The 20,449-nt window shown below is 42.8% G+C and overlaps 1 protein-coding gene across 2 annotated transcripts in view; it reads right to left on the minus strand.

The window, feature by feature from the left end:
• The window catches only part of GRID1 (glutamate ionotropic receptor delta type subunit 1), a 754,440-nt gene that overhangs the window by 47,235 nt on the left and 686,756 nt on the right, over positions 1-20,449 (minus strand). For both annotated transcript variants that reach the window (XM_056130373.1, XM_056130374.1), the window contains exon 13: positions 3,126-3,321. In XM_056130373.1, the coding sequence (XP_055986348.1) occupies positions 3,126-3,321 (196 nt within the window). The remainder of the gene's footprint in view (positions 1-3,125; positions 3,322-20,449) is intronic.

Genomic DNA, 20,449 nt, shown 5'->3' on the forward strand with positions numbered 1-20,449 from the left:
GATATCATTATCAATTAATAATCAATTAATACTGGTACTAATCCTAATTGGCCATAGTCACTGTTAATATTCCCTCCCCAGTGTATGACCTTCCTTTGTATTTTCATCAAATTATGTTTTAATTAATGAAAGTTATATGTAGTCAAAGTAGTTATCTTTTCTTTAAAAAAATGCCTTTTTTATAGCACCATTACAATGAATCTTTAGAAGAATCCTATGTGGACGTGAGTTATGGCTCTCTATGAGAGATAAGAAAGCAGAAAAAGGAAACCTGAAGGCCACTTGCCCATGTTCTCATATTGATAAAACGCCTCAAATCAAATTTATATTCATTATTTTCCAATGAAGTTATTGTTAACTGTGTATAATCACTGTTAGGGATAGAGAAGACTCGGCAACCTCAGGTCAGAGCCCTGTTCTTGTAGTACAATAATAATTTAGAGGTGTGAGTAAGTCTTGAGAGCATGAGAATAGGACATTGCTGTCGCATTCCAGTATTTTTGTTAAGGATAGCACTGTAGCACTGTCCTCCCATTGTTCATCGATTTGCTCAAGCAGGCCCAGTAATGTCTCCGTCATGAGACTTATTGTGATTGTGTTTGGAATATCCAAAATGTCACGGGTAGCTTGCCAGGCTTTGCTGTGCGGGAGAGATACTCTTGGTAGCTTGCTGTGCTCTCCAAGAGGGGTGGAGGAATCGAACCCAGATCGGCTGGGCTGGCTGCAAGCAAGGCAAATGCCCTACTGCTGTGATACTGCTAAGGATCACTTTGTTAAAAGTAAACATTCCAAATCTAATATCACACATTCTGATAAACAACTTAAATAAGCAAAAGCCAACATGGTAAATTTCTCAGGCCCTCTCAACTCCGAGAGATTTCTACATAGAAATATCTTGCGGAGCTGGTGAGTGGTGGAATAAGAATTGTGCAGGAGCAGAGACATTCCCATTGATTCAGATAAACAATGAAGAAAAGTCATTTTGAGCTAACACCTATGAAAAATCCATGCCTACTGGGTTTCTAGTCCACAGAGAGTGTAAGAAATTGTCCCCATAACAAAAACCGTAAGGTCCGAATTGTGCCCATGAGTAAAACTTTAGTTTAGTTTGTAATGAGGTCAGAAAACCTGTGAGGAGGCAAGAATAGAATAAGAAATGACCATGACTTTAATACTATATTTTAAAGGTTCTTACTGATTTTGTATTACACTATGAGCACTACTATCTTTATGTACCTGCGAAAGGTTCTTAAAGTACCTGTTATGGCTCATGTGTCTGGAGCCAGGGTTGGAGGACAGAAATTGTGTTCAATAAATAACCTGTTTATCCCATTATTTGGGACTGTAAAGGCTAGCTTGCAATCTGGACATGCCAGTTGCGACCATCTCTCTTACCATTTGCAACAGACCCTGCTGTTCAGAGGTCACAGGTGCCAATCTGATTGGCTTTATTGTGGTAAATTACCACAACAGGGATCTGCAAAGAAACCTTCTTCCCCATGATGCTCCACTGTATTTGAAGTGAGTCTCAGGTTTTTCTTTCTTTCCTTGGCTATTCTTTTTTTAATTATTATTATTAGTGAAACACCGTGAGGTACAGTTGTAGACTGACAAATTTTTGTGCTTGGATTTCAATTATACAATGATCAAATACCCATCCCTCCACCAGTGCCCATTTTCCACCACCACGGGTCCCAGTATCTCTCCTATCCCCCATCGCCCCCATCCCACCCTGCCTCTGTGGCAGGGCATTCCCTTTTGTTCTCTCTCTCCTTTGGGGTGCTGTGGTTTGCAAAAGAGGCATTGAGTGGGGACCTGGGGGAATGCTGGCTAGTTTCTGATTACCTTTGCCATCCTGAAGATAATAAGACCTGGAGTTCTCAAGATTTCCTCATACTTATATCCAGTACCCTCTTTACTATAGCTACCCAATCACAAAGTAGCTAAGGATGTGAAATCCAGGGGCATGTATGTGTGTTTGTGTGTGTGTGCGTGTATGCATGTTTGTATAAAGGTTCCACAGAACTAGTTGTAGGGGAAAAAAGAAACAATAAGGTAGAAATGCAGATGGTGCTGGTTTGCTCAGAAAGGAAGCCGTGCCTGCCACAGGTGCATGTTTTTCTTTCATCATTCACTACTGCTCTCATGGACAGCAGCCCAGCAATGCATGTGAAGGTCACTGGAGAGGACACCATCACCACCAAGATCTGAATGCCACCATCCTTATTTTTCTTCACCATCATGGTTCAAGGGATCCTCAACACACGGTAGATAAATACCAAATTCTTCATTCATGAATCCCAGACACCAGTACCTGACTAAAAATGGGCCCCATATTTATGAGCTTATTTGTATAACTGGATGCTTAATTTAGGTCACTGTGGGAAGTTAATGGAAGTAAATTAGCAAATTCTAACTCCCTGCTGAAGTAATGACTCCTCTCCCTTCATCTCTAGTCCTAGCCTCTTCCCCCCTATGCCCTCCGTTAGTTCCTCCTCCCCACCCATCTCAAACACACCCCATAAAGTCTCTACAGTGTTCTCTTGAAAGCACACCTCCTGACCACAGCATGGGTTCCTAGACACACCCAGATCACTGGCTAACCTTTTTCCTAGAGCCTCCTCCTCCTATCTGTGGCTTTTCACCTCCCACTGGTTGACACACACTCTCCCACCCTGAACCTTATCCCTCTGCTTCTCTCTCCTCTCACCTAGATTCTTTGCTTCAGTGTTTGTTGATTATTCTCACTGTGGGTGGGCAGGTCCCTCTGGGCCACCATCCTATGATACCCTGAATAAAGAAGTTCACATCTTGGGCTTAATATGCTTTTCTTCCTGACCCTTTCAAACCAGGACACTAAAAGTGCAGATACTGTATGATTTCCTACTGCTGCTGCTTCCAAGAATCTGCTGTTGCATCTAATTACAACAATTGTGTGTTTGCATCCCTTACTTTTCACATACCTTTGATAAATACCTTCCAAATGGGCTGAAGATGGATTATCCTAAAGGTTGTCAGGGCATTCAAAAGAGATGTTTCTGGGAGGATGTTGTCTACTTCAGGCATGAATGTTCCCAGGACCCCTGTCACAGTAAGTGCACAACCAAATACCAGCTTCCACCTACCTTCCTGATGCCTTCTGAAGGACTGGACACACAGTTATCAGCTCCTCCATTCTTGCTTATGGTTCGCCAGAGCTCTGAAAAGGTGCTGTCTTGTTCCAGTGGGTTGGTGCCCTTGGCACGGAAGTACTCATACACAGCAGAATCCCGCACAGTGCCGTAAGACATCTCCACTTGTTTAGAAAGATCCTGAAATGTCCTGAAATGCAGAAAGGCAGTGAAGCATGGTTGCAAGCTGCCCTATTTAGGCATATCAGTGGACAGTAAGGCTCTCTTAGTGTCCAAGACAGTCTGTGTTCCACGGCCACCATCTTCACATCCAACCCCCAGCAGCAAGAGTCCCTTGGTCCTGAGTATAAAATTGTTAAGGCCTCATTCTATCACTGTTATATTTTTGCTGTATAGATTATGCAATATGGCCACTGTGAACCTAAAGCCAGATCTTAGACTGAATTTAAGGGACAAAATATTGAAAAAAGCATGAGTACTACTCTAAAGGAGCATCCAGTCTAGTTGTAGAAACAGACAGACAACCAGAAGGTGAAAGAACCAGGGCAACAGAAGAGGCTGCATAGCATCTTGAAAATCTCCAACTAAAATACCTGCAGAACACAGAAGAGTAAAACATGCCAGCAAGATTGACAAGGATCTGCCATTAAGGGAGAGTGGGGGCAGAGATTGTCCTAACTGAGAGGCATCACCCCTCCAAGCCTTGCATCCTCTTGGAGTTTTGCCCAATGGCTTTTTTTTACATCTCTCTCAATATGTTAACATGAAATTTGAAGTTTTACATAGAGTTGCTAAATTTTTAATAATAGAAAATTGTAAAAAATGTGGTCAAGATAGCACAAAGCATATCTGAGAGACTAAGGTTAAAAGAAGAAAATAGCTCAGTGTAAGTAGAGAGAGGAAAGGCATCAGAAAGCTCATGGCAGCCCAACAACAGACTTCTGACCTACGGGCAAAGAAGGGGAAATTGTCTTCACTGAAGTGCAGGGAATAGTCAGACCAGGAAGCACCAACTGTCATAAATTTCTTCCTTTTCCTGAGATAAGCGGGACCTGGTTCCATGTACAGAGAATGTCACACATAGAAATGAACTGCAAGACCAACCAACAAAAACTCAGCAATGAGCCAGGATCTCTCCAATCTGATTATTCCTTACTTCATTTCTAAATTCTCTCTCCTCTCACCAAATGAAGTTTTCCATGAGGCGATTCAATCTTTTGAATCTTCCCTATACAATCTCCATCTCTGCTTTCATCTTCAATTATTGCTCTAGACCCCACATAGCTCCAGGGCCAATGTTGAGATCCCATATATTCCTATATACAGCTCCAGAATGTGCCCTTTGCTTAGAATTCCAGATCATTTATCTACTTTGTACATATCTGCAAGTCTCTGAAGATCCCGGGGCAACCATTGCTGGCCTTTACCACCCTCTACTGCATTTCCATACCATACATAGTTTCTATGGCAGCTTGCCCTCATTCTGATTTCAGAGAAGCACCAACCTGAGCAAAAGCAACCAGAGACTTTGAAGTACAACTACTTCTCTTATTTCCCAGCTTCACAGGCATCACAAACATGTAGATCTGGGCATCACACACTCTCTATGCCTTGATCTCCAAATCCTTCAAAAATAAAGCTAGAAGGGGTCAGAGGAAAACTGTGCAGGAGGAAAGGTGCCTTGCCTTGCAAAGAATTAACCCCAGTTTGATCCCTGACACTGAAAATATTCCTTGAGCACCCCAAGAATAATCCCTGAGATTTAAGGTAGGTGTAAACTCTGAGCACCACTAGGTGTGGACCAATTTCCCCAAAAATGTAAAAAAAAAAAATAAGCCTAGAAGTACAGCCTAGAGAAAAGGACTACAATGAAGATTAAGTAACGCCATGTGTATCGAATTCCTACATCAGTGCCTGAAGCAAACTTAGTGCTTAGTAGTAATCATTCTGTGCTTTTATGATAAGGCTGGATCCTCTGGCAGACTACAATGGATTGGATGTGGAGACAAAGCTGTCCCATATTTGCATCTGCAGTGCTAGATCCAGGACTGACACAGCTTCTGGGGTATGTATACAGAGGTATCAACACTGCAGGCTCCCTCCTCTTTGGAAACGTGCTCTATGATATTCCTGTTACATGACCCAGAAACAGAGCTCAGGAGCCATTCCACTACATTACAGATGAAAGGAAACATAAAATAAATTCGATGAAGAAATCTTTCTAATTATTGTTCATTATTTATATCTAATTGAAGCAAGATGTTCCTTTGCTTAAAAGGCCCCAAGGGTTGTAACTCAATCGTAATTTGCCTGTAATGAAAGGAGGGGCATAATTTTTTCCCACATTTTTTATTTTTCTCATGGTAATACAAACAAACACAAGGCTTTGATGAATGGGAAACATCAGGATAAATTACACAGTTGAGCCTAAATACTGAACTGTTCTAAATTGCTGCAGTTTCTATGAGTATGGAATGAATGCATAACTGCCAAGGAGCTTAGCACTACTGTTTCATCTCCACATTTGAAATGGAGATTTCCTCTCTCCTCCTGGTATTTATTCATGACTGTGCCCCTGGTCAGAGGCTCAGGGAGCATCATCTCCAGATGACAAGCCTGCAGCCAGAATGTTTATGGCTTCATATCCATTTCTGCTCCAATAGAGCTTATTCTCCTCTCCCTCAAACACTACCTCTATCTTCACTGGATCAGCCTTATGCCTCATCCCTGTGGTCCTTCTTCCCTTCTATGGCCCATGTTTATGAGCAGAGGATTATTTCTCATTTCAGATGCATTTTTTCTTCTTCCCAGGAAGTTTCCACACTCGCTAATATTATCAGCACACAGTAGGCAGTACCATCACCTTTTAGAGTTAATATTTCTACAAAATACGATTTGGAGGTGTGAGCAAGGGAGACCTAACTATATTCTTGCAAAAAAGTCATCATCTTGCTGGTGCACTCAGCCCTTTGTCAGGTGCACTAGGGGAAGTGATACATGGGGAGAAATAAAGGAGAACAGGACTGTCTGTCATCAGGCTACAAGCCAACACTGGCAATAAATCCAAGACAGACAATCATGATAGAAAGGACATTCATCCAAGCTAGCAAAGGATGCTTAGCTACACTGGAAGAACTCTTAATTAAGCATGTTTCTCAAGCTAGTCTCCTCAGCAACAACTAATAGAAAGAGTACAGATTCACTTGCCACAGATAAATGAAGGGATCTGCCTGGGAGAAAAAGAATCTCTATATGACATAACTGGCTAAAGTCATTGTTCCACAGTTAATGAGTACCAAGGTACATGCAAATGCTTCCTCTCAGAACCAAACTGCTCCTTGTTGACAGTATACATTTTAGGAAACCATGGTGTCTAAAATGAGAATCTAAAGAAGGCTGAACTTAGAATGAGCATGAGACAATTCAGGCATGTATATATGCAGATCATTCATGGTATCTGCTTAGCAGAAACAGATGATTTCTCCTATGGGAAAACCGTGAGCACCTGTGCAAGAAATTTTGTTAGAAAAGACTGTATTTAAAAGTGTCAGCCCCACCTCATGGTATGGGAGTGGAGCTGGCCATCCCCTCCCCTGCCACAAGACCCCGAGTTGCCAGTCACAAACGAACCCGGATCAAGGCTGCTGATTGAGCTGCTTATCAGCCATGATCCCAGAAACGTAGAAACAAAGCTCGGAACACAAGGGCTTTTGGCAGAAATCCCTCCAGATTTAATTATTAAAACTTTGGAATTCCAAAATTGTGCAGCCTTGATAGCCGTGCATCTACTGACTACTGTCCTCCCATTGTTCGTTCATTTGCTCAAGTGGACTCAGTAACGTCTCCATTGTGAGACTTGTTACCGTGTTTGGCATATCAAATACGTCATTGGTAGCTTGCCAGGCTTTGCTGTGCGGGCGAGATATTCTCGGAAGCTTGCTCGGCTCTACTAGAGGGGCAGAGAAATCGAACGTGGGTTGGCCAGGTCGACTGCATGCAAGGCAAACACCCTACCCACTGTGCTATCACTCCAACCCATTTGCATATCATCATATGCAATTCATAATCAGCAATAGAAAACAAATTGTTTAATTGTTCCCTTTTCGGCAGATCTGAGGGTTGGGGTAAAATCCCAAATAATAATGGTGGGTTTGGTGTCGAAATATTGGATGTAATCAAAGTAGAGAGAGAGTAACGTGGAAATCACCCACCACACCGGTAGGGGGAGGGTGTGGTATGGGGGGGATACTGGGATTTTTGTTGGTGGAAAATGTGCACTGGTGAAGGGTCAGGTGTTTAATCATTGTATGACTGAGACTTAAACTGAAAACTTTGAAACTGCTCTAACAGTGTTTCAATAAAAAAAAAAAAAGTCAGCCCCAGGCTGTCCATTTGAGCATGAATTTGATAAGCAAGTGTCAGAGTATAACTGTGGGAACTTTGCAGCATGATCCCTATTTGTGTAGTCTATTGCTTTCTTTCATCACTGTCATCACGATCTAAAATGAGAATCTAAAAAAGACTGAATCTTCATTTTTCATCGATTTACTCGAGCAGGCACTAGTAATGTCTCCATTCATCCCAGCCCTGAGATTTTAGCAGCCTCTCCTTACTCATCTTTCCTAATGCTGCTGTATTTGAAGTTCTTTCAGGATCAGGGGAATGAGACCCATTATTGTTACTGTTTTGGCATATCAAATACAAAACAGGGAGCATGCCAGGCTCTGCTTTGCGGGCGGGATATTCTCGGTAGCTTGCCAGGCTCTCTGATATTTCCCTCTGATTTGTTGCCTACTACATATCAAATACGGTGTGGAAATTATGGAAAATGGGTAGGGAGTGTCTTATGATGTATCGTGACACATATCCTTACTTTAGTTTTGTTAAATGTTGGAACCTTCCCATGGCAGTTCTCAGTCTCTCATCGAGCCAGTATCTGTCATTCAACCACGTCTTGCTGAAACTGAAATTTGGACCAATGTGAGCTGTTTCTCTGCATGTACTGGTCTGAGATGTTGATTTTGGAAATCTTTCCTTAGAGAAATCATGGCTGACTCTTATGAGGACATCAGCTTGTATACCTAAAGGACTTTGTATCTTGAGGGCAGTTTCCTTCAAAATATCCATGCACCTTCTGGAGGTCACAATGTTTGTTTCAGCCATGATCAAGGACAATCTACCCAGCTCAGCATCAACTCCCTCCCTTTCCAGATGTTTATCCGTAAATCAATCTCATTATTTCCTAGATAATTTTCATCTATAAGGAGATAAATGTGCTTGAAGCATGAGAAAAATCAATAATACAGAATTTACAAATACATCTTTGCATGTTACAGAAATATTTACATTGGTAATGGAGATAAATACTCTGGCAACAAGAGAAGAATCAATGTACAGTACATGGGAAATAAATTCCCAAACTCTGCAGTTGCCTACACCATGGATCTGATCGTGGTGAATCCACAACGCTCTATTATTCTTCCTTTAGGAGTAAAGAAGGAAATGGTGAGGCCCAAGAGGCTTCAGAGAGGGAAGATACCCATCGATCCTCTTAAATAGCACCCATCAGCCTTAATTTTATATCTTCCATATCCTACTCTACCAGAGATTATCTATCAATAGGGATTACCTACTAGGTATCCACACCTGCTTAGGAGACCAAATAAAGATGTATTTATAAATTATGGGCACAAATTCTCCCATGTACCTGGGTATACATGTCCTTACCACTGCTGGCTCTTTTTGCCAAGGCTTCCTTCTGTGCCTCTTCTCTCTCTGATCTTTCTCTCATGCTGGATTTTTCTTCAAGAAGCTTTGCCACATTTTGTATACCTTCCTTCCCCATTTGGGTTGTACAAATGAATGGTATTTCAGGCAAAAAAAACCCCTGGAAGACCTAGATGCTTCTTAACTTTGGACTCTGAAAGATTTCCCAAGTACCTTTCATTCTTTATTTCATTAAAGCAAAAGAAAAGCTTCTTTTCTGAGCACCTGCCAATTTCTAGCATCGCTCTAAGGTTTAGTGATAAGATCTGAATAGCACAAAGTTCTCAATCTTGTGCCCTTGGCGTGGTGGAGATGGGGAAAGGAAAACAAATATATGAACAACAACAATAAAAGCACAAGTAATTATGTCATGAAGACCTCCGTTAACAGCCACAGCCATGCTTAAGACCACTCTCCACATGTTTGGAGGAACCTCACACATGAAGGAACCGGAAGAGGAACCAAGGTGTGCGGGACCCAGGACGTAGATCTCCAAGCCTGCTCGGATTGGGACTGGGGCGTCCTCCACCCAGGTCCCCCATCTTCCAGTAGGTTGGTGTTACACCCACCAACTGCCACGGCACCGTGTAATCCCATCAACGGCCAAGACCCAGAGACTATAAAACCCTGCTCCCAAAAGTGCGCAGTTGCATTTGCGGTTGCACGACATCTTATTATCTATTTCCTACTCTGGAGAACCTGGCAGGCTACCAAAAGTATCCTGCCCACCCGGCAGAGTCTGGCAAACTCTCCGTGGTGTATTCAGTATGCCAAAAACCACTAATAATGATGGGTCTCATTCCCTGACCCTGAAAAAGCCTCGAATGTGGCACTTTTTAAAATCTCAGGGCTAGGGTGAATGAGACATTACTGGGGCCTGCTCGAGGCAATCGATGAACAACAGAATAACAGTGATACAGTGAATTATGTCATACTATGAATGTTCTGGAAAGGGACAGGCAATACATCTGTGGGAAATGAATGCTCTACATCATTCTGTGCCATATAATTTTGTGGTTTTTCTTCTATGTTTATTTTTGCTTTTGTGTATTTCTTTTGTGTTTTTGTTTTTAAAACAACATTTCTAAATGTTTCCAAAATTTTTTAAAAACTGTTAGCTTTAAGATTGAGAGATCATAGGCTACAGGTCAAAAATGGCTTGTAAGGGCATCAAGTGCCAGCTCTGTCATATACGTCATATATTCAGTGATGAAATCTTCCATAGGGATTAATTAAAAGGGACTGCAGAGCTATAGAGAAAAGGGATGAATTGATTGGGTAAAGTATGCACTGACATGATTTAGTCACTGGAGCTGAAGTTCAGGGTTTGTCTTTCTCCAAAAATTTTCTTTGGGCTAGGCAGAGAGAAAGAGAGAGGGAGAGGGAGAGAGAGAGAGAGAGAGAGAGAGAGAGAGAGAGAGAGAGAGAGAGAGGGAGGGAGGGAGGGAGGAGAGGCAGAGTGAAGAATGTAAAGATTGGCTCTTCCTTCCAAGGAATAAAGTCTTCCTCACCCCAATAAGTCTGCTTAGCATTTGCCAGGTACCTTCCAGGAAAACCATGCTGGTATGCATCCCAAATCTGCCATCAGCATGACATTAGATCTAAATTCCATCCTGGGGAACTGTCAGGAAGCCTCATATGAGGACACTTAGCAATATACAATGGCCCTTCTGTAAACATGTGTCCTGCGTGATGGCCACAGAGCACTGTATAGAGATGTGAGTCCCACCCTATTCCCCAAAGTTCTCTCGAGATCATTATTTTCTCTCCAAACCTCACTTTGTTGAAGTGAAAAGTTGTCCAAATTAATTCTTATGAAGGGGGGAGGGGGGAACTCCATGCATTTTTGAATAGTAAAATTGCATTCTTGAATAAAGTAACCATTACTAAACATGGGAACAAAAGTGGGAGGAATAAGTACTAAACAGAGGTTAGATTTCCACTACTGCAAACATTTCTGTAAAATTTTAATTGTTTAAATTGTTCATTTACATTTTAAATACAAATAACATCAGAATGATTGTAAAATCCTGATACTGCCTGAGTGACAGTGTGGACCTTGGGCAAATGGCATTCTATGCTTCCTCTGTCTCTCTGTCTCTGTTTGTCTCTCTGTCTCTGTCTATCTGTCTCTCTCTCAGTCACTGTCTGTGTCTCTCTCACTCTCTCTGCCTCTCATTCTTTCCATGTGCGTATCTTCTGCCAACCTCCCAAAGCAGCCATGATCCAAGATTGAGCCTCTGGTGGAGAAAGGGCTCTGTCCTCCCCCATCAAAGACCTCCCTGCTTGCAGAAGGAACAGGATTTCAGGGCTTGTAATGGTTCTATCTTTGCTCTCCAGAGGAAGACTTAGACTAATACAGAGAGCATGAGCCACTACAGGCACCCAGAGCCCACAGGACCAAATCTCCACACTTTTGAATTATCTACCTGTGTTTAGCCTACAATGCCAAAGCAGATCAGGGTGAAGCTGTCAGACCCAGTCAGCAAGGATAAGTCAGAGACGTGGAAAGTGGAGTTATGAGCTCCTCACAGTCAGGTAAGATGATAGTGGTCCAGGCACCAAGTGAGATTACTGAATTTTAATGTTATAGAAGTTCAGTGTGCACATACTTCACGTAAGCAGATCTAGGGATCGCTAAGACCAGAAGCAAATAGTTTCCAGGCTATAGTAACTTCAGCCCTCAATACTTTTCTTGGGATCCATCTGCTAGATGTCCGGCTCGCTCATGCCAAGGAACCCTCACAGAGGCTCACTGTGTATGCTATACAGTAGCTTGCCTTTATACTGTCACTCAAATTCACCTTCCTCCAGAGAGGAGGACAGATAAATTCATATCCCTAGCTAGGATCATTCCTTCTCTACGTGTTCCTGACTTGGCTTATGTATGTTTACTTCTTGGTGTTTCACTTAATATTGATGTGTCTCTCTACCTCAAGCGGGAGCTTCCTGATTGCCCAACACTGTATCCCTGTCATTCCACAGAGGTCTTGCATACAATAGAGCCTAAATTCATGTTTTCAATTCTGATTAAAACAACTCTAGGTTTTTAACAGAATACAACTGGGAGAATCTGGGCTGGAGAAGAACAGAGCGATGGATCTAGCTTTAGAATGACAACCTCCTACTTTAAGTGCACCATAATATGGCCTTGCAAATGCCTAAGCTTCCTGATCAATCTATTTTCCCAATCTCTTAGACAATTCTCAGATAATGAACCTGCTTCCTAAGTCCCGGGAGTAGGAAACTTCACTTCTCTAGAAAATCCCCCTTTCTGAAGGCACCAATACCTGCTGCTCTCATTTCAAAATGGCCTCTCTGTCCTTGCTCTTTATTTTTTATCACACTCTGTTTCCTGGGTCCTGGCCCTTCTTGCCTTCTCCAGTACATTGTTCTTGTTGTCTCCTCTAATTCCTATATCATGAAATTGCTTCTCTCTACAGGTCATTTCCATTGGTATGAAAACACATGCATTTTATATATTTCAAACAAATCCTTCTTTGAGATCATATTTTCCTCCAGCCACTTCCAGTTATTCCCGAAAGTTCTTTATAGTTCACTGCTCTCTCTACATTTCTCACAAACCTACCTTGATTAAAACTATTGGGGCCAGAGCAATAGTAAAGCTTGATTGACCAGGGTTTGATCCCTGGTGTTCCCATATAGTCCCCTGAGCCCCACCTGGACTAATTTCTTAGTGCAGAGAGAGTAGTAAGTCCTGAGCACCACTGGATGTGCCCCCCCTAAAAAAAACTATATCCCAGTGCACCTAAAGGTGTTATTGTCAAAGTCATTGATGATATCCTAAATATGGTAGCAGATTACTATTAGTCCTCACTAGCAGGCTGTGACTAACTTTCAGTCATTGTCTTTCTTGAAGACGCATATCTCACTTTGCTTTTAGGACATTACTCTTAGTTCTCTTATCTTCCAAGCATTTTCACCTATCGTCCCCCAAGTAACTTTCCCAAAAAACCCTGTTTTGGGGGTCATTTTCAGCCTGTCCCAGACTCCTTCTCTTCACTAGTGATTATACCACACCACTACTTCACCACAATGTTGATAAGTCAATTAGCTATAGATAATTCTATAGACTGGGCTGGAGCGACAGTGGGTAGGGCGTTTGCCTTGCAAGCGGTCAACACGGCCGACCCAAGTTCGATTCCTCCACCCCTCTCGGAGAGCCCAGCAAGATACCTACAGTATCTCACCCACACAGCAAAGCCTGGCAAGCTACCCGTGACATATTCGATATGCCAAATACAGTAATAGGTCTCACAATGCTACTGGGCCTGCTCAAGCAAATCGATGAACAACAGGAGGACAGTGACAGTGACAATTCTATAGACTGAAGATGACAATGGACCATCTCAGCCCTGACTACCCCATCAATTCCTAGCAAGTTTCCACCTTATTTCGTTAGGATAGAGTCTCAGTTTGATTATTCTTAAACCCTATTTTTTGAATTCTGTAAACCTCAAACCCACCACCAAATTTCTTTTTCCTCTAATTCATCTATTTGAGCCAAAGTTACTTTATTCTTTGAAATACCGTGGTTTTTGGAATCACTATTGATCTGTACCTCTCTTGCACACAACACATATAATTCCAGCATTCTTGATCTCTTATGCCATCAAGATAGATCCAGAATAAAATTGTTTCTTGTCATTTTCACCATGAACCTTTCTGCATCTTACCTGGATACTGAGCTTGTCTCCTAATGGCCTCCTTGCTTTTTACCTGTAAACTCCGTAATTGGTTCACTGGGAGAAAATCAGAGAATCTTTTCAAAACATAAATCAAATCATGCCACCTCATTTCTCAAAACCCTCTATTTCTCATCTCTCAGAAATATCCAAAATTCACAAATGGCAAGAAATATGGCACATAAGAGAGACTGCCCCCCACCCCACATTACCTCTCTGTTCTCGTACTACACTGGTCTCCCTGCCTTCCCACCTAGAGTTTTGTATCTGTTTTTCACACTGCCTATGCTACTCTTCCCTCAGATCTCTAATTGGCTCACTTCATCAATGTCTTTGGTCTGTCTCTGATCAAAGATCCTGGCATCCTTATATAAAACACCATCTTCCTTAAATCTACGCTAAAAACAAAGCACAGAAAAGGCACAAAATGCCAGCTCTTCCTCTCATTATGGTATTTGGGTTATGGCCATATCTCTAGTGCCTCAACTGAATGATCCTGTTCTGCATAGGACAGAGACCTTTATTAAAACCAGGAATGTGCCAGTTAAATCAGGATAATTATTTATAACAGTGTCTATGATATAGTATAACACTGTAGCACTGTCCTCCCGTTGTTCATTAATTTGCTTGAGCAGGCCCAGTAATGTCTCCATTGTGAGACTTGTTGTTACTGTGTCTGGCATATGGAATACGTCACGGGTAGCTTGCCAGGCTTTGCTGTGAGGACAAGATACTCTCGGTAGCTTGCAGGGCTCTCTGAGAGGGGCAGAGGAATTGAACCCAGGTCGTCCAGGTCGGCTGCGTGCAAGGCAATGCCCTGCCCGCTGTTCTATCACTCCAGCCAGTTTCCCAAAAAAAATAAATGTAACTATTACCAGATGACCCAACTATCGTACTCCTGGATATAGTTTGTTTTTTATTTTTATTTTATTTTTTGCTTTTTTCAGTCACACGTGGCAATGCTCAGGGGTTACCTCCTGGCTTTGCACTCAGGAATTACTCCTGGAGGTGCTCAGGGGACCATATGGGATGCTGGGAATCGAATCAGGGTTGGCTGCATGCAAGGCAAATGCCCTACCCGCTGTACTGTCGCTACAGCCCCTATTTTTTTTTTACTTCTTGGTTTCTTTTAGGAATATAAAGGTGGGAGTAGATTGATCCCAGGACCTTACACAAGCAAGGCAGGTACTTCTACCATGGAAGTTCATCCCTGGTCTTGCCCTAGGTATGTTCCAGAGAAAAACATATTTCCACACAAAATCTATATGCCATGCAAATCTTAAAAGCAACTTTATAATAAAAGCGAAAGCAAACCTAATTTCCATCAGTTGATGAACAAACAGAATATGATGTATTTGTACATATTGGTCATTACAAGGACGAGTTTTGGTTTCATGCTACAATACAGATGAATCTTGAAGCATAATGCTAAGAGAGGTACACACACATGTATAGTTTCATTTATATAAAATTCCTAGAAAAGAAAACCCTAAAGAGAAAACAGTGGACAATACTTGAAGAGGAGAGCAAGAGGGAGTGGCTGTTAGCAAACACGGAATGTTCTATGAGTGACAACAATGTTCTGGAACTGGAAAAGAGTTTTAATGATTGCACAACTAGGCCAATAAACTGCTGTCTATTTGGCATGCAACCGGCAAATCTCTCTCCCTCTCTGGATTATCCTTTTACTTTCTTCATGGTATTGCTCATAACTTTGTTTGGGTTTTTAATATAAATACAAACAATCTGTTTCTTTTTTGGTTGAATGTGGTTTTGGCATCACCCAACTTTTTTTTAAATACACAGACATGAGATAGTTGAATACTGAGATGTTTTAATAAAGCAGGATGATAACTTAAAATGAACAAACAACTCACAAGTAACATAAATTGGAATATTATCAGCAATCAAAGCAGAAGAAATATTTCATGCAAAGTTATAGGGAATCAGATTATTATAGAATATCTTGAAATGACTCATGTCTATATGATTCATTTACTTATTTAACATGTCTAAGTACTTATTCTTTGCCCAAAAAAAAGGTGTGGAGACCTTTTGTGGAGACCAGTATTTTTCAATCTTTTTCCAACTATGTCCTCCCTCCTTTTATTTCTTCTTTTTGGCATTTTGGTTTGCAGCATTGATACTGAAAACGCCAACATTTCTTTTTTCCTTTTTTTTGTTTTTGGGGTCACACCCAGCGATGCTCAGGGGTCTATGTCTAATAAACATTAATTATATGCATAAGCAGTATATTAGTAAACTATTCCCTTCCTCACTGATGTTTTTCTCCAAATATCTGCTGGCCATTCTATTTCAGAAGTCTTTGGAGTTGGCCAGTCTCCTTTTAGGACAACTCTGGGTCAGATATTTGAGAGAAACAGGCATAATAATGGCCTGGGAAGCTGGGTCAGGAGGTGTAGCATGGATCCATGTAGTCAGAAAATCAACAAATATCCAAGGCCCTCTTCAGGATCTTGAAGCTTCGGAATACAGCTTCCATATGGATCTAATGAAAATCAGCATTGCCTTCCTGGACCAGATCTTGAGCAAACATCCTCTGCTTTCCAAATTCCTAAGCCCCTACCATCCAGTGGAATCCCCTACACAAATAGCTCCACCACCCAGCAATAGCTCCATGCCAGGAACATGGCTGGTTTTCAGCTCTCAACACCCACCAATATTTGCTGCCACAAATCAATACAAAAGCAGTATGCACCATTAACCTTTAATATATCAGTGCTGAGGCTCTTAATCCATTATGAGGTTGTCATAAATGTGACTGAGATGCAAATCCAAGCTGCAGCCCTTCAGGAGGCTGTGAAGGTGGCTTACTGCCTCCTGGCACAGCCTGCATCTATCTCAGTATCAGAGAAATTGCCGAAATCTTTTCCTGCTGGCTTTTGTTTTCACCTTCTTCCCTCCCTCCTCTCTTTCTTTGCAGATGTTTGGCTGAGCCCCACCATTATGTCAGCTTCCCCGGCAGGCAGTTGTTTGGTATTAGAAGAAAGCTCTGATATTGCTAACTTCCAGAGACTGTGCTAATAATTCATTTGCAGTGCTTCATTTAACACTGGCCACGCTTTCTCATAAATGTAAAACTCTTCCCCACTTTACAGATAAAGAAAGGTAAGGCTTCATAAGACTAAGTAACTTAAGGAAGGTTCCAGAAACCACAAATAAGAGTTCACAACTCACTTAGGACTGTGTGATGCCCCCCCAAATCCATATGCTTGACTGCTATCCAAAAGTAATCAAGAGCTAAACGGAGATGATTGAAAAAGACCCAATCAAAGATACTCTGCAAAATATATCGCTACAAATTAGCACAGGGTCATTGAAACACAAGGTTGAACTTGTACCAGCTCAGCAGAGAAGAGCCATTGGGCAAGAGTCAGAACAGAAGTTTAGCAGAAAGAGTTAAGATTTAAAAATTTAAAAATAAAAAAAAATAGAAGTTGGCAAACAACACAAAGGAAAGGAATAAAATAAATTCTCACAAATAAATGACAGCAACTTCAAACTACGTATGTCTTGAGAAAACGGAACCTGCTGGGAACTACCAAGGAGTTTTCTAAGAAGAAGTTTAATAGGAAAAAGAAGAGATGCTTAATATAACTAGCAAGTACTTAGGACAGGATAGGGGAAAGTTATAAAGTGGAGGATGGTAGAATGGAATGGAAGTGTAACAATGATGATAAATGAAGAAATGATTTTCCCTAGAAAAGCGCAGGTTCTGAGTATGTGTGACATGAGCAGGTGGACAGGCCCCAGACTTTGGAGAGTGAAGAAGGATCTACAGAAGCTTTGAAAGGTGTATTTGAAAGCAGGGGTGAGGAGCAGCAGTATTTTCATGTGTCTGCACATGTGTGAACACCTCTGTGTGCAGGCGTATGTGTGCACACGTGTTTAGAGTCTGGGTATAGATATATGAGTATGTGTGAAGAGGTTCCAGGAGGAAGAAAGGAGAGATTTGGGGAGGGCCAATATACACATATTAAGAATGTTATTCCCCATGCCAACCTTTCAAATGAAGGAGTGGTTTTGGGTTCCCCAGTGGCAAAACAGTGACCACAGAGAGGGCAGATTTACATGACAGAGAAATCAACCACAAGAACGAGGATCAAGGCACATAAGACATATGCCTGCTGAGCTAGTTTATGAACCTGAGCAATCAGCACTCAGAGTGCAGAAAAACAGAGACCTGCGCCTCTCCCACATGAGAAGGCTGAAGAGAAAATACTGGCTGACATGAGCCTGTTATTGGACAATACAAAACCAGCTGTAATCAAATCTGAGGTTACAAGATGTTAGCTCCTCTTAATCAGTTTGCAGAAAAATCACTTTATCACGGATATAGACTCTGAGAGAAAGGCTAGAGAAAGGAGTAAGGAGGATAAAGTTGTTTTCTATTATTTATGAGTCTTCTTTAGGTTCAGGAGGTGGACGTATTCCAGATGGAGGCTGAGTTAGCTTGTTTCATCTTCAGATAAGTTATTTATCTCGCCTTACAGATGAGAAAAATTATGAAGTTTTTAAAGCTGATCCTAGCTAGAGCCAACTTAAGCCTATGGGTTTGTCTGATGCCCACTTTTGCCCATCTTGCATCTCTAAGATGCCTGAGACATCTTTTCAAACCAGCTCCAGCTAAGGCTGATACCCATGCCACAAAGCATTCAGTTAGAGCCGGTTCAACCAAAAAGCTTTTACAGGGCATTGAGCAATTTTAGGTGCCAGACACAACACCATAAAAGTCTCAAGATCCTCAAGAGCCATATGGCTTTTGACCAGGCATTCTGGTGACAGAGACTCTCTGCTGTACTCCCCAGGCAGCCAATATCAGTGCCACCTGCACCCTAATCAGAGAACACTGCCTACAGCTGTAGCTCCTGGATGCTGGGAGTCATGGACAATGTCCTGCTTTTTGTTACCTAATTATTCAACCCATTAGTTTATAACATCTGGGCACTCAGGATAACTCTGTCATTGTCCAACCGTGAGTTATTTGATGGATACAAAACACCCCAGCTGAAGTACACTATATAAATCATCATGGAGAAGTTGTTGGACGAGAACATTGTGTTATAATAGCCTGGTAGATAAAGAGCAAAACCCTGGCATTCAGGCACATTTAGGGGGCTTCCAAACACAAGCAAAACCATATTTCAGTGGATTTCCATAATATCTCTGATGGGAAGTCATCACAGTCTCTTCTCATCACATCAAGATGCTGGGAAGTGAACTCCTTTGTGACCTACACCTACTTAACCAAAACCCAATAGGATAATTATGAGAACAGAGCATGTTTGTTTTAAGTGAAAAACCTAGTTATATACCTTGGACATTAAGAACAAATTAGAGACAGCATTCAGCCGAAGAGAAGGACTACATGGAGGGCGGGATCCACAGATCCCGAAGGAAAAAAAAAAAACAGGTTCCAAAAAGAGCCGAGATCATCGGGAAGTCCCAGATGGGGTAGGTACCACATCCCGCCTCCCCCAGATGGAACCCCGGTGACCAGAAGCCTCTACAAGCACAGCTTGAGTATGCGGGAACTAGGACTTTTTTTCAAAACATCTCTCTATATACAAAGTGATCCATGGGAAGTAAACCACCCAACGTTTCTCTCTGAAAATCATAGTTAAGTTTGGAGCACGGCCACAGCCCCAGAAACACAAGGACTTAATGCATAACCCAGCAGCTTGGAGCAGAAAAGTGAATGGACTATGCGTTAATCCAGGTCATCAATTCTGCTGGAGGGGAAAGGGTGTTGCCCCATTCGCCCTCTCCTCTCTGGAAAGAAAGATGGCGGCCACATGGGAGCCTTGTGGACAGTAGGCATGAGCCGGGGGTGTGGGGGCGACTAAAACCTCATGGGAAGGGGGGCGTTCCGGTCCATCCTTCATGCCCTACCGAGGTCACCAGTTGCCCCCCACGAGCGGCTCTCCAGCACGGCCACAGCCCCAGAAGCACAAGGACTTAATGCAGAACCCAGCAGCTTGGAGCAGAAAAGTGAAAGGACTATGTGTTAATCCAGGCCATCAAGTCTGCCAGAGGGGAAAGGGTGTTGCCCCATTCGCCCTCTCTTCTCTGGAAAGAAAGATGGCGGCCGCATGGGAGCCTTGTGGACAGCAGGTATAAGCCGGGGGGTGTGGGGGCGACTAAAACCTCATGGGAAGGGGGGCGTTCCAGTCCGTCCTTCACGCCCCACCGAGGTCATCAGTTGCCCCCCATGAGCGGCTCTCCAGCACGGCCACAGCCCCAGAAGCACAAGGACTTAATGCAGAACCCAGCAGCTTGGAGCAGAAAAGTGAAAGGACTATGCGTTAATCCAGGCCATCATGTCTGCCCGGAGGGGAAAGGGTGTTGGTCTCTTCCGCCCTCCTCCCTCTGGAAAGAAAGATGGTGGCCACATGGGAGCCTTGTGGACAGCAGGTATGAGCCGGGGGTGTGGGGGCGACTAAAACCTCATGGGAAGGGGGGCGTTCCGGTCCGTCCTTCACGCTCTACCGAGGTCACCAGTTGCCCCCCACGAGCTGCTCTCCAGCAGGGCCACGGCCCCAGAAGCACAAGGACTTAATGCAGAACCTGGCAGCTTGGAGCAGAAAAGTGAACGGACTATGCGTTAACCCAGGCCATCATGTCTGTCCGGAGGGGAAAGGGTGTTGCCCCAGTCGCCTTCTCCTCTCTGGAAAGAAAGATGGCGGCCGCATGGGAGCCTTGTGGACAGCAGGTATGAGCCGGGGGAGTGGGGGCGACTAAAACCTCATGGGAAGGGGGGCATTTCGGTCCGCCCTTCACGCCCTACCGAGGCCACCAGTTGACCCCACTCGCGGCTCTCCAGCA

This window comes from Sorex fumeus, unplaced genomic scaffold (genome assembly GCF_029834395.1).
Source record: "Sorex fumeus unplaced genomic scaffold, SorFum_2.1 ptg000078l, whole genome shotgun sequence".
Taxonomy (NCBI): Eukaryota; Metazoa; Chordata; class Mammalia; order Eulipotyphla; family Soricidae; genus Sorex; species Sorex fumeus.